Source organism: Hemitrygon akajei, chromosome 16 (assembly GCF_048418815.1).
Source record: "Hemitrygon akajei chromosome 16, sHemAka1.3, whole genome shotgun sequence".
NCBI lineage: Eukaryota > Metazoa > Chordata > Chondrichthyes > Myliobatiformes > Dasyatidae > Hemitrygon > Hemitrygon akajei.
This window is the reverse complement of record NC_133139.1, coordinates 74843305-74857803: the sequence shown is the minus strand read 5'-3', so window position 1 is coordinate 74857803 and position 14499 is coordinate 74843305. Positions and strand designations below refer to the sequence as shown.

At 41.2% G+C, this 14499-nt stretch overlaps 1 protein-coding gene across 1 annotated transcript in view; it reads right to left on the bottom strand.

The window, feature by feature from the left end:
* LOC140740409 (C-type lectin domain family 4 member A-like) overlaps window positions 1–6330 on the bottom strand; it is a 45319-nt gene extending 38989 nt beyond the window's left edge. The window contains exons 1-2 of the mRNA XM_073069546.1: window positions 6231–6330; window positions 933–1007 (exon numbers count right to left, since the gene is read on the bottom strand). Of these exons, the coding sequence (XP_072925647.1) occupies window positions 933–1007; window positions 6231–6324 (169 nt within the window). The 5' untranslated portion in view covers window positions 6325–6330. The remainder of the gene's footprint in view (window positions 1–932; window positions 1008–6230) is intronic.
* Between the last annotated feature and the right edge of the window lie 8169 nt (window positions 6331–14499).

Sequence of the window (14499 nt, the reverse complement as noted above, 5' to 3'; positions counted from 1 at the left end):
TGGACGTGGCGCCAATGCCCGGTTTTGCTTGTTCAATGAAAGTAGAGAAATACTTATAACGGCCATGTTTCCTCTACATGTTATGGGGACGAAAACATTCTTTTGAAGCAAAAGTATCGAGTTAAACTAAAATGGGTAGCTCAACAAATGTGGGGGAGGTGCTAAAGTGTGGATAGGGATGTAAGATGTACACTGGAGGCACTGGAATGGACTGCACAGAGGCCAATAAAAAATTTTCTTGCTAAGTATTTAAATGGGGACATTAAGCATGGCGTGGTTAAGTCATGGATATATATCTTACTTAGGTAAACAGCACATTCTCTTCACTATCCAAAACCCACACTCCTCCTGTGCACCACCACCACTGATAGCAAACTCCCACCCTATCTCCTAACTCTGACAGCTATTCATCTCTCACAAATGCCAGCTCCACAAATGCCACCATACTTCTTTAGGAAGTCCAGTTGTTGACTTCCATTAACTAATTAGTCCCCTTTTCCTCACCTACATTTCTTCTTTTACACCTTTCTATTGTCTCGCACTTCATGCTCCTCTGCCATAATTACCATTTCTCTCTTCCTCCCATGTTATTCTACTCTCCTGTATCTCCAGTCTCCTGTCCCCGACGTTAAATTGAAACAAACTCCGAAACAACCTCCAAATTTCACTTATCTCACTATATATTTTTGCCTTTGAATTCCACCGAGGTGTTACTATATAATACCACAAAACTGCAGCATAATGTCCCTGATCTGGGGAGAGATATCTATGGGATGGACTGCTGCAATGCTGCAGGGAAGTAATTCAAAGCCCTGAAATTCTTTTTGGGTGGCCTCAGGACAATGATCTGGGGAATAGTCAGAGGACCAGATCAAAGACAGATCTTGCTGAACAGAAGAAACAGAGTCCAACAGATTAGAGTTCACACTCACCATTATATTTCCACCAGGAAAGTTCAATCTGGAAACCATTGAGTGCAGAGTTGAATTCACTCCCCATCTTGGTTACTGAAATAGAATGAGGCCTTGAATTTTACCTTTGCTTAGACTGCAAGTCGAACATCCCACCACATAAGTCAGAGCATAAATTATCAGTGTAAATGGAATACCACAACATTTGTAACCACATTACAATAGGTTTGGGAAGCACTGGAAGCAGAGAGGATTCACAAAGTAGGAGTCAAGTTCCAATTTTTATATATAGGAAAAAGACAGGATAGATTGTGATATTTATCTTTGCAATGGGTAGAATGTGTAAGGGGGTTTTATTCGAGATATATTGCAGAGTGCTACTGTGATTTTAAATTCTCCGCCTGAAGAAAAGAAAATTACAACGAGCTTGGATGAGTTTTTTTCACAAACCAGGATATAATGCTTCAAATTGAAAGTTATCTGGTCTCTGTTTTCATTTTTGTTTACAAATATAGTCACGATTAATTGAATTTCCAGCTACTGCTTCATGACTTCACTGTTGCGAACATAGCTCGCTGCTCTTACTACAAGCTATTCTCATCTATGTCACACGCTCTTGCAGACGATGTTGGCATTGTTGAGTCACCATTCCTAACCCACCTCTAGAATGTCGAAATGGAGATTTACAGCAAAATTACACATCGCAGTCCTAGACACCGAATCACCTTGATTTCCAACTGTACTCCACACAACCCATTAATCCGAACAGCCTAGAAACTGCAGAAATACCCAAGTTCCTACCTCACGAATTACAGAATCCCCTTGCTGAATAGTGCCCAAACTTACATATCATAGATGCGTGAGTCTTCGAAACATACGTGCCCTTAAGCAGGCTAAATGCTTCCAGCCCCAAACTCAGGGACCTGCCCCACACCTCTTTCTCTGGATACACCACTCCATTCTCTGAGCCGGAATCACAGTGTCACAAGTAAACCGGATGATGAAACTTGTGACGTGAAAGAAAACATGTCTCATAGCACATGAATGGGTGGGTACATAACTGACTAGGATGGATAGCAGCGAACTGAGACTTCACAAGGCTGTTGAGGGGTAGGAAGGTCATAGATTGACTGGAAGTCACCAAGTTGATGATAATGTCACTGAAAGAGGGGAATGACTTCACATATTGGAGGTGAGTGACATCATATGTCATTGTGTTGTTTTACATCTTATAGTAGCTGTATTTTATCGTTGGGAGTGTCATAAGGTGGACGCTAGCAACGGACCCAAATGCAAGACACAGACACTGAAGTACTAGGAACTGGACTGGAGTAGAGTTAGGGACGGGACAGGACACAGACTTGGGCTAGGACTTTGGCTAGAAGAGCGGGACCAGGTAAAGGAACTGAGAATTAGGAGCCTGGGCTTGGACTCCGAGCCAGAGACTGGACAAGGACCCAGAACCTAGGTCTTGACTCAGGCTCGAAACTCCTGAACTAGGCAAGGACATGACGTGGTTACAGGACTGGACATGGCTTGGGTTCTTCAAGGCTTGGCTTCAGGACTAGACATGGAACTCCTGCACAGGACGAGGCACATGGACAGGAGAAGAACCCGAAGTCTTGACTCGATCTAGGGACACCTGGGCACAGGGCCTTGGTCTTGAAAGAACAGGAAAACGGAGCCTTCGTCTTGAGAGAACAGGAACACGGAGCTTGGTCTTGAGAGAACAGCAACACGGAGCCTTGGTCTTGAGAGAACAGGAACACGGAGCCTTGGTCTTGAGAGAACAGGAACACGGAGCTTGGTCTTGAGAGAACTGGAGCACAGGGACATGGAACACAGAGCCGGGACCCCTCCTTAGGAACAGGACTTGGGGCCGGGGCTGTACACAGAGTCAGGACCCCTTTTAGGGAGCAGGACATAGGGCCAGGACTCGTACACAGAGAGACGGTTCTCAACACAAGGTAGTGGCAAATGGCTGGACCTACCTAGCGAAGGTGTAGACACAGAGACGGTTCCCAACACATGATAGCAGCAAACAGCCGGGCCTAACTAGTGCAGGCGTGGAGACAGAAACAGTTCCAAACAACGATAGACAGTTCCTTATCTAGACACAGCAAGCCTCCGTTCTTGCTCCAGGAGTAGAACTTAACAGCAATACAGGCGAGGACGCAGGCAAGGTTTCAGGAGGAAGGTGAAGGGAAGGGAACAGTCTAGCAAATGAATCTGAACCCAGGAACTATTTATTTAGCCAGCCCAAAATGAGAATCAGGTGCCTCAATTAGAGCACCCAACAGAACAAGGGAAAACCGGAAACCCTAGAATAAGGAACAATGGACCAGACTGTGAACCAGAACGCAGACTTCACGGACTGGACCATGACAGGGAGGGGAGAACAACGAAATTAAGCAGTGAGCAGGACGGACGCCAGAAGCAACAAGTGATGTATAGTCATGGACAATTTCAGCCAAAACCCCATGAATAAACAATGTCAGTAGGGGAAACGTAACGTTATCGGCATAGCGTGACTGAGGTCCAAATTTTATGTGACCGATGCCGCAAAAGGAAGCCGTGATGTCATACGTTGGGGTCGGAAGATGGAATCATGAAAGCGGGGTGAACTATAACATTTAAGACTCCGTTCTCCAGCACATTTGAAGCAGCGTTCAGGATATTAAATATAGCCCTCGTCTACCACATTAGATAGAGCGTTTGAGAGCAATAAATCTGTTTTTACACTCCGGAGGGAACAAGTATAAAATTCTCAACTTTTATCGCAGAAGCATTTAGCAATCGTGCTGCACAATTTCAGCCACTTTCAAGAACCATTCGCTATCAGGAACATATTCTCTAGTCTCTTTTCCGAATTGCGATGTTTGACTGGCCTGCCGTTATGTCTCCTTAAAACACAACCCTTCTTTCAACGCGCTCTGATGCAACCATTGAAAAGCAACGGCAAAATTTTATCTTTTCCCTTCCCAACATCCAACAAACTGCACAGGTCTAGTAAGAGGAGGAGCGATTGAAATGTACTTCCTAGCATTTGAACTACAGTTACTAAATTTGGAGTTCATAATGTGGGCTTCACTGTACTGGAGAATTCAGATGTATTTTAAGTGAGTGCTTTGCAGGGCAGAATAACTCATTCCGCAGAGGCACTCCTTCCCAGACCCATTTGTCATTGGCCTCCTGGATTGTTATAACATTGCCCAGAGCAAACAAAAGGAACAATCCCTCGTCTCCTGTCTGTGGATACTGTAGCCTCCCGACTCGATACTGATTTGTACAATGTCCCATAAAACTTTCCTGCGCCATTATCCGGAAAGTCTACAATCATACATTTCTGATTTTGAATCTGTCATTCCCATCACTTGCAGATTCACTATTGAAATACTCGATTAGATTTGCATTTCGCAATGATTTATACTCTTTCGGGCGTTTCACTGCTATCCTGCGGCCGCAATGAATCATCGGAGTCCATGGAATATTCGGGTGAAACTTGGACCTATTCTATCACAGATATTTCACATTTTTCGCACCTTATTCGCAACTTAAACAAATGTGTTTTCCCCATTTCCCGGTGCCGATGAAGGGTCTTCAACAAGGATTATCAAATATGTTCTGCTTCCCCGAACGCAGACTGACTCAGTGACCTTTCGAGAATTTTTCAGCATTTACTTTGTATTTTTAGATAATAATAGTGCTTCAAACCCCAGGTTCAGAGTCCTACTGGAGCAGGGTGACGCAACAGTTTGACCAGACAAAAAAAGCGGTCATGCTGTACAGCACGTATCCAGGCCCCAGTAAAAGGTCATCCTAGATCCGATATCATCACTTATTTTGGTTTTTTTTTCCATTACTGCAAATTCGATTTCCCGCCGACTTTTCACATCCCACAACAGTACGTCACAAGACAAGACAGACAATGGGGAGGAGTATTGAAAGTTCTTCGGATTTGTCACTTCTACAATGCCAATTATTCTAAATGACATCAATACACTGTTAATTTAAATACGTGAGTTATGGTTTCATCGCATTGGTTATATGCCACACTAAAGAAATGGGAAAAAATGGTAATTGAGCTGACAATTCACTGTCCGTGGTTAATGCTGAATTCTAATTTTCTCGGCATGTTCTGTCGCCTTCTACACAGAAACCCCAAATTAACGTAAAAGTCACTGTCTCTCAGCCACCTTTGAATTTATCCAGCCACATTTCTAGTATCTAATGGATTGTGCACACTAAATCAGTTCCGATAACACTGGACTACAAAGATTTTGCTTCCTGAATACCATTAGGTGTATCTTATGAATTTTGGGCTACTGATCATGAAAATCACCGTGACATTTCCTATCACGCACCATTTTTTGAAATTACCTATGTTTATTATTTCAATTCATAATTCAAGACATTCAAAATGTTGCCTACAACGTAAGCTGGAAAGTTTCCTATCTTGTCCAGGCATGCTTGGGCAAGCTTAGGCGAGGCGGCTGCTGCATGGCAGGGCAGCTTTTAGTAATAATTATTGGGTTCTGGACTGTAAGGATGGAATTTGCTATTACCAGGCACAAAAATTTCTATAAAGGATTTTGATATTTGAGACAGATGCTTCCCAGAATAACTAATGCCAAGATAAAGCAAAGCATTTTTGTTGGTCCACAAATAAAAACAGTTCATCAATGACAAGCAATCTGAGGAATTTCTAGTCGGACCAGAGAAAATCACATGGAAGGCATTCAAGGGATTTGTTGAAAATTTTCTCAGCGTCTACAGAGCACCAAACTACATGCAGCTGGTTGAAAGCATGCTTCAAGCATATAAAACCATGAAATACAATATATCACTAAAGATTCATTTTCTGCATTTCCATTTAGACTTCTTTGCTGCAAATCTTGGTGCTGTTAGTGACGTGCATGGCGAAAGGTTTCACCAGGACATTGCAGTCATGGAGAAAAGATACCAGGGCAACTGGAATCCAGCAATGCTGGCGAATTGTTGGACACTTACGCGAGAAGCCTCAGACATTTAGTACAAATGAAAACCATTAACAAAATATTTTTAACTTAGTTGAACTATTGCAAAGCATCAACACCATTACGCTATTAAACACATTATATTCAATAAAAAGTTAATTTGTTGTTTCTCCAAATTCCTACGTGAAACAAGTAATCTGCAATTATATTCGTATTCATCTTCAAACAGTCTATCATAAACAAACTAAAAGTTCTGAGGAAGCAGCAATTTGAAAAAAAATTGTTGTCCGGTGTAATTCACATTTTTTTTTACTGTCAACATCCCATATTAAAGAAATCTTACTCCGTATTACTGCAGTGCCAAGCGCCAGAACGGAAAGTACGATCGAGATGGCCACGAGAGTGTAGACGATTCGGGGAGATAGCTTTCTTCGCATATTCGTCCATTGCTGAACACGGCGCTCTGCAAAAATGCAAGTTAAAATCATCGCCTAAGGTACAATAGGAAACCCAACCTTGAAGTAGACTGCAAACTTTAAACATGAAGGACTGATTGTCCAATAAATATCGCTTCAGTCTTTAAGTCCTAACAGAAAGTCCTAACTCAACCGAACTGTGCAGGCGACAGCACTTCTAGATGACCTTAATGCCCGCTATGTTCGTCAAAACATTGCGCTCCATCATTAATGATCGTCATGACCCGACAGGGCATTCTCTCGTCTCGCTACTGCCATCAGCAAGAACGTACAGTCGCCTCAGGATTCAAACCATCAGGTTCAGGGATAGTTATTATCCCTCAACCATCAGGCTCCAGAACCAAAGAGAATAACTGCACTCAACTTTACTTTTGCCATCAATGAAATGTTCCAACAACCTATGGACTCACATTCAACGACTCTTCACTTCATTTTTGCGACATTTATTGTTTATTTAGTATTATTTCTTTCTTTTTTATATTTGAATAGTTCTTTGTCTTTTCCAGACGGGTTGAAAGCCCAGGTTGGTGCGATCATTCATTGAATCTATTATGTTTATTATTCTATTATGGACATCAGATATGTTCGCATGAAAATGAATCTCATGATTATTTATGTACTCTGATAAGAAAAAGCTCCTGGAAGTTTTACGCAAATTACACCAAGCAAACACAATATTTCATTTGCTCAATTAACCCAAACGTCGAACAACATTCGTCAGTTTTCCTTTTCTTTATTAATTCCATATACCTCTCTATTGACTTCTTCGCTCCCATTGATTGTAAAACTAGGCATCCCTGCAGCTAGAATTGAGATATTTTCAGCTCAGTCAATCTTCACTCTAATCAGTACTCTCAAGTATTTCTTGAAACCACGTGGAATACATCAAATTATGTGACACCCGGTAGTCATTTTCTCCAGGTTGGCGTCTTAATTTACGATGTGCAGGGTTCTGCTGTCAGCATTCTCCTGCATTCACTGACCCATGTTATTTCTAACGGTGCAGTGAAACAAGTGTCGACATATGTAATCGACAGTTAGGACACAATTCTGCTGGTGCCATGATCCATGGCACTTGATTCACAGATCTTTCGTTAAAAAAATAACACTAGTACCTACAGCAGATCGAAGATCTCTTCTCGGCGGGTAACGGAGGTATTGCAATTCCTGGGCAATCTACCATTCCTCCCGGTAACCCGAGGTACAAGGAATAAAGAATACAGTATTACTAGCACAATTATGAAGCAGTTTTGACCCCATTTGCTTAATTTCTGTTAGTTCTGGCATCAATTTTAGAATTAGAATTTTATGTCAGCTCATGCTCGCTGCCAATAGGAAATGTCACTTTTACTGTGATTAATCGAGCTGAAGATGTTACTGATTTCCAGCGCAAGAACTTAATTAGAATCAATTTCGATGTGGCGAAACATCACTGATATTTACCTGGTTTCAATGCTTCCCTTGGACGTTGACTACTAAGATCTTCGATATTCTCATAAGTGTCTTCAGCTTCCATGTTTTCAAGTGGAACAATTTTTTGTCCTGAACCTGTGAGGCACAATAAGGGAAGTCTAATTTTATACCACACACTTCCTCTCACTGAAGTTTCAATACATTTTGGAAAAGAAAACCCCTCAACTATAGGCAATGTGCAGCTGACACGGATACATTTTAAACATTGTATTTTGAAAGGTTCCAATGTCATTAACCTCTATAGAGCTTTGCTGAGGTAGAATATAACCTTGATGAATATTGTGGCCAAGACGGGGTTGGGGAGGGTGTTGTTGCACTAATCCAGTTTCTGAGTTCTCTATTGTTATGAACCAGGCTCCAATAGAGACAGTGTCCTCTTGGAGAAGGGTCTTATTATGTGAAGGTGACTTACTGTATCAGACGATCCCGTACTTGATATTAGGTTGAGTTTGGATGCACTGATGTCTCAGTACGGAACTAAAAAATACAGAAGCTAGAAATGCAAATCAAATGCAGGGAATGTTTCAAATTCACTGCAGCTCAGGCATCTTCTGTGGCGAGACACACAGAGGTAATAATTCATATGGAATTACTTGTGCTTCCATTTTGACAGAAGAAGGCTACTGTGTCTGGTCTAATGCTTTATATAATTACAATTGAGCACAATTTCAACCTTTATCCAGTTATTATCTTCTATGCAGTGGTGTGCTAAGGCAATGGCATTAACAGGGCTGATATTAACAGGCGTAATAAACTGATTAAAAAGGCTGGCTCTGTTACAGGAGTCCATCACTGGAGATTGTGGTAAAATAAAGGACCCTTTGTAAAATCCTGGCAATTCTGGACAATATTTCTCACCCTCTGCATACCACCTTAGCTGAAGAGAGGAGCACTTTCAGTAGCAGCCAAAGAGAACTGAGCTCTTCCAAAGAACGCTATATGAGGTCATTCTTACCCTGGGTCATCAGGCTCTATAATGAATCAACCTAAATCCGGGGAAGTGATTTGGTAACCTTTGACTTGTAAATTTTGTATATCTTATTTTTAAGCTAACTTATTTTCATTCTTTTTTATTTTTTTTCCAATATTTGTATATCTGTACTTGTAATGCTACTGTGACACTGTAATTTCCTTTGGGAACAAGAAAGTATCCATTTATCTTGTAATCAGTGATTGTATAATCACCTATTAGGATAAGATTGACACTTTACAGAAGTTTCCCCCAATTCTCATTTGGTCTGATGTCCTTACTGGGCTCCATTTGTTTTCCTCGTTGTCGCCTTTCTTCCCACCTTCTCGCATCATCATCTGTTCTAGCCCTGTCCACCCAAGTGCCTTGGTTCTGTCTTTCATATTCTTTTATTCGAATCAGTTAAGTTATTTCATGTATCTATCCCAATATGTTTACATCCGCTCTCAGAAGTGCTCAGCATTCCCCTGAATTTATCAGATCTGGAGCATTCACAGCCTCACGGACAGACTGAAAGTTTCATGTCGGCCGATTCTGTGGTACGTCACATGGAATGTACGTTTAATACGATAAAGCCCAATCTAATCTAACCTAAATTGTCACAGCCTATCCCATTCCCGAAAAAAACCCAGTAGAATTTACTTTGTGGAAGGCAAGGATTCTGCCTACCTCGGTTCTCTTTATATCCTACCTTCATGCACACAGTAATTTCCACAAGACAAGACAACACAATTATTAAGAATGCACGCTGCTATGACGTTGTTGATATCTCTGAACTGACTGATGGATAGATCACGCAGAACTGAAATCTGTTGAATGGCATAACGACCAACAAGTATTTAGCTAAAGCTGTACATTTGGAAAATTGCCCCGGTGTTCAGTTGTCCTGATATGTTGCATGGATGCAATCTATATGGGTGTCTTCCAGTTAAATTGAAAATCGTGCACTAAACTGGAACTCTGGACTGTTGACGTGAAATGCGAATCACTTTCCATGATTATTTTAATTTACATATTCGACAAAGATTGAAACTAATGGTAGCGCTAATGAAGACGGCAGTGGTGAACTTTAACACTCACTGCGTTAATGCCTTGATAGGCTGCGGATATTCAGTAACAGAATGTGGTCATGGTTGAGAATGGTTGGTCGGAATGTTCAGTAGAGGAGTGCAGGTGTGCAAATGGAAATAATACAGCCTTTGAAAACAATTTCCCCTGAGAATTCAGACACTCAGCAGCCCACGGGCCACAAATGACCCAACAGCTGTACATGTGGTAAATGCTTGCTCTTAACAGCTCAAGATTTCGATCCTGAAGTCTGGCAGAACTGAAGACTAAGTGCACTTTAAACACTATTTTCCACATAAAATCTTCCAACTAGGTGTTGCCGAGGGCTTTGCCACCTATAAATACATTCGTTTTTCAAAATCAAAAGAGAAAAGTTACCAATGTGCGCGAGCCGCCATTACATACCAATCACAGATCGCAAATGTATTGTACCACAAATAAATTATTCTTTCAGAACTGTTAGCCTCGGCTTCACCGAGTCCTCCTACCTCCTCGAGCACAAGACCATCCACCACCAGCGAGCGGCCCTTCACCTGCGACATGGGCTGCAAGCGCCCCTGCAGCGTCCCTCGTCGGAGACGAACAGTTTTTGTTATTTATTTTGTTTTATTTAGGTATTCGATCCTGGTATTTAAGAACAGCAATGTTCTCGTAACCCCCGAAATAGTATCAGACCTCAGACAGTTTGGCAAATTTAACGACTTTACAATGTGGGCTAGGAAGTGAAATCTGGCTCGCTTCCAGGTCTCAAAGACGATGAAATAGATTGCACTTTTTATAGAAGAAATCATTTTCTATTAATAAGGCGAATCATTTGACTTGTCAGACCTTTCCGTTAGAGATGAGGCCTTGTCTAGTAACATCCCTCGCATTCCATGTGCTGAAATGCATAATTTCACCGCCTGATCTCTGCAGCGTCGGGAGTGGAGCCAAATCACAAATAATTGACTCGATTGATTTGTTGCCAGGGAATGACAGACCGGAGTCAGGTGGGGAGCCCTCAAAAAGCAGTTTAGCCTTCTGCTTCCACTCGGCGGTAACATTCTCAGGCCGTTTCCAGATGAGACATAATCTTCCTAACTAATCGATGCGAGAGTATCGCGTTTGCTATTCATATGACTGCGGTCACGTCTAAATAATAGAAATGCAGAGACGCTGTAATTCATTTGGAGCTTACAGATAAGTAGGAAACTCAGTGACCCATATTCGTACTGGTCCCTGTCACCAAAACGCTAGCGCCATTTATAGCCTTCAGTGAGAATCTATTGCACTCTAAGCAAAGTTAGGCGGATTGACTCTGACTGCTTTTAATACACGTAGTGACCACTTTGTTAGGTGCTCTTAGTAAAGTTACCACTGAGGGTTTCGTGGCCTTCTGCTGCTGTAGCTGATTCTCTTCAAGGTTCCACGTGTTGTTGTTCAGAAATACTGCTCTATACACCGCTGTTGTAATTCCTCTGTATTAGAGTTACTGTCGCCATCCCGCCAGCTTGAAACAGTCTAGTCATTCTCCTCTGACCTCTCCTTTAACAAGAAGTTTCCATCCACAAAGCCCCGGCTTTCTGGATGTTTACCGTTCTCTACAAACGCGAGAGACGGTTGTAGGTGAAAATCCCAGGAGATCAGCCGTTTCTGAAATACTCAAACCTCCCTGTCCAATGTTAGATCTGAACAACAATCGTACCTGTTGACAATGTCTGGACGGTTTTGTGCATCGCGTTGCCGTCATATGATAAGCTGATTAGATACTCGCACTAACAAGCCTGTACAGAGGGGTGCCTAATAAAGTGGCCACTAAGTGCATATTGTAAATATATGTTGTTCATCTACTTATGCATGGACGTAGAGAAATACGCAAGACGCCGTGCATTGTTATCAGACAAACCTTGAAGGTTCTACAGAAGGAGATATGAGTACAAATGTCAAATACATGAGCAGTGGTCTGGAGGTAATTCCAGACATTTAGCAACGAGCTGCATATATATAGTATCAGCCAATCTTCTGCCAATCGGAATTGAAGAAGCATAAGTATATCAAAATTTTACTGGCTGGAGCATATTACTCGGGAAGAGATGGGTTTGGGAGGGTGATGAGAGGTGCCATCCGTTGTAGCCGATAAGATGCATTGGAAACACGGATGCCACAATCTATAAAGCATCAGCTTCATAAATCACGACTAAACATTTCTTTATTCTATTGGAACACTTTCTTAACCAGATCTCTATTAGGTGCCTACTTGTGTTAAAGTTCCTGTCTGTGATATTGAGGCTTACACCTGCTTCCTACAATACTTACAATCTTAATACTAATGAATGCAGAATTTCAGATTAGTCAGAATCTTAAAATGAAACCAACAAATCTGTATTTCTGAGCTATTTAAAGTGACTCTTGCTAAAACGAGAGAGCAGTCCCAATGTAACGTGAATATACATATAATTACTGTTAATTTGGAAAAGAAGGGAACACACAATCAAAAGAACGATTTTTAAATTTTGCACACTATCCGGCATATTGCCCACTAAATTTCTATTGGCTAACAAATTTTCGAAAAGATCATAAAGAGTGCAAAAGAAATATACCTTCATCATAACGATCATTGCTTCCAACTCAACATCCAGAGATCAATGCCTGAATATATCCAAATCTCTCATACATGCATGGTTCACACCTATTCATGTTAGACTCTGAAGCTGTATTGCAAAATATCTATGTTTCCATCATGGTTATGGAGGAAAACACAGTGGAAAAGAGAAAAGAATTACGTCTCATAACCATCCATGTTTATTATGTAGTTTCTGATGTTTCATTTAATCAGCTGAGTAAAGCCGAATTAATGTCAATGGGTTATTACTTGTTGGACGGAAGAATGAATATCAAAAATTTCTGACGGCGGAAATGAAACAATGAACGGCTGAGCTGAATGCGAAATTAAATACCGAAGATGAAGAATACCACCTGATCATCTCTTTAACGAAATAACGCGGTGCTTCCTGAAATCTCGAAACTAAACGCATTATAGTCTCACCGTAAAAACGGCGAGAAGAGTTTCAAGTAAAGGAATGGCTAGGTGTGATGAGGGCTAAAGGTTAATGAAATTGTTAACATAAATTAGTGTAAAAGGAGAATGCCGTTTATTCTTTATTACTTGAACATGCCTTGGGAATTAATAAACTGTCCGTATCTGCAACACACGTCCCCTGCCCAGTTTAGTTGAATATGTTATGGTCGATTCTATTTTTAACCCTAGACACTGCACTCATGCTATAGACATCGGGAGCAGAACACATGTGCGCCATCGTAGTCTGTGACCACAGTGTGTAGCATATTCTCTTACTGAACTGTTGATCAAATAAGTGGGAGAACCCTGGGTTAATGACGAATATAGAGCAAATAACTATTGCATGAAAAATTCATTTGTAAACAGGGGAAGATTAGTCATATAAAAAATTAGTAAGCAATAGGGAGCGCAAAGTATCCTATAAATAACATACGAATTCAACGCACTGTGTTCATATACATAACTTGCTATATATCATTTATAATGGACAATTGGATAGATAGCGAGAGGAACACTTGATAAACACATCTCTATCCTCACCCTAAAGGGCAATGCCTACGTGTCTGAATCAGTTGGCTGAAGTATTTGCAAACACGTACAGCAAGAAATACAAAGTGGATGATCTCCTCTCAGAGTCCTTGTCAATTCTGCGGCATCAGAGAACCAGTATTTCTTCATTCATGAGATGTGAAATAAAAATGATGTGGCTGTTGTGTCAGAACAGAATTTTGCAGGGGCGGATATCCCAACTGCAGTAGTGGTGCTGCCATCGGTCTGGAGAGCAAATATTACTTACTTCCTCAAGGAATAGGGAAAATTTGCATCCAACGACTTCAGCTCAGTCAGCTTTGCTCGATGGTGAGAAGCAATTTTGGACACAATGACCTGTGGCAGGATGAAACGCGCAAAATAAATTAATTAGGGAACTTCAGTGCGGAATTAGGGAACTTAATTCCGTTTAACCGATATGAGGGAAGTGATTTGGTGATGTAATAGTGAGAGTGAATGAGGGAAGTGCGGCCAGCAGTCATTTGCTGAGATTAAGATGAAGTTGTGCACTTCAGGCCTACCAGAAATGTTGAAACATAAGGAATGAAAAGAACCCTGCTAAAATGAATTATGGCCGAATAACAGATACTACAGGGTCATCGTTATTTTTTTAAACTAGAGATAGGCCCATAACTGTGTTCAAGATGGATTGCTCTTCGGGCTGCTGTCTATCTCTGCCATTGACCTTGTGTGCGCAGCCAGCTTTTCTAAATTTACAGATGACTAAAAACGGCTGCTTTCTTGATGAAGTTTACAGACTGTGGTATGATTAAAACAAGCGCGTGAAATCTGTAGCTTATATGGCAGATCATATTCATAAAGTTTCATACTGAGAAATGCGACGCAATGCAATTTTGTGGGTAGGATAAGTAGGGACAGTATTGAATAGTGGATACATTTCAAATATATATTAGAACAAAGGGATTTGGTTGTCCCTGGACGCGGGTGATTGGAAATGGCAGGACAGATTGAAAATATTGTGAAGACACAGCATATAAAAGCAATGAAGTTAAATCCA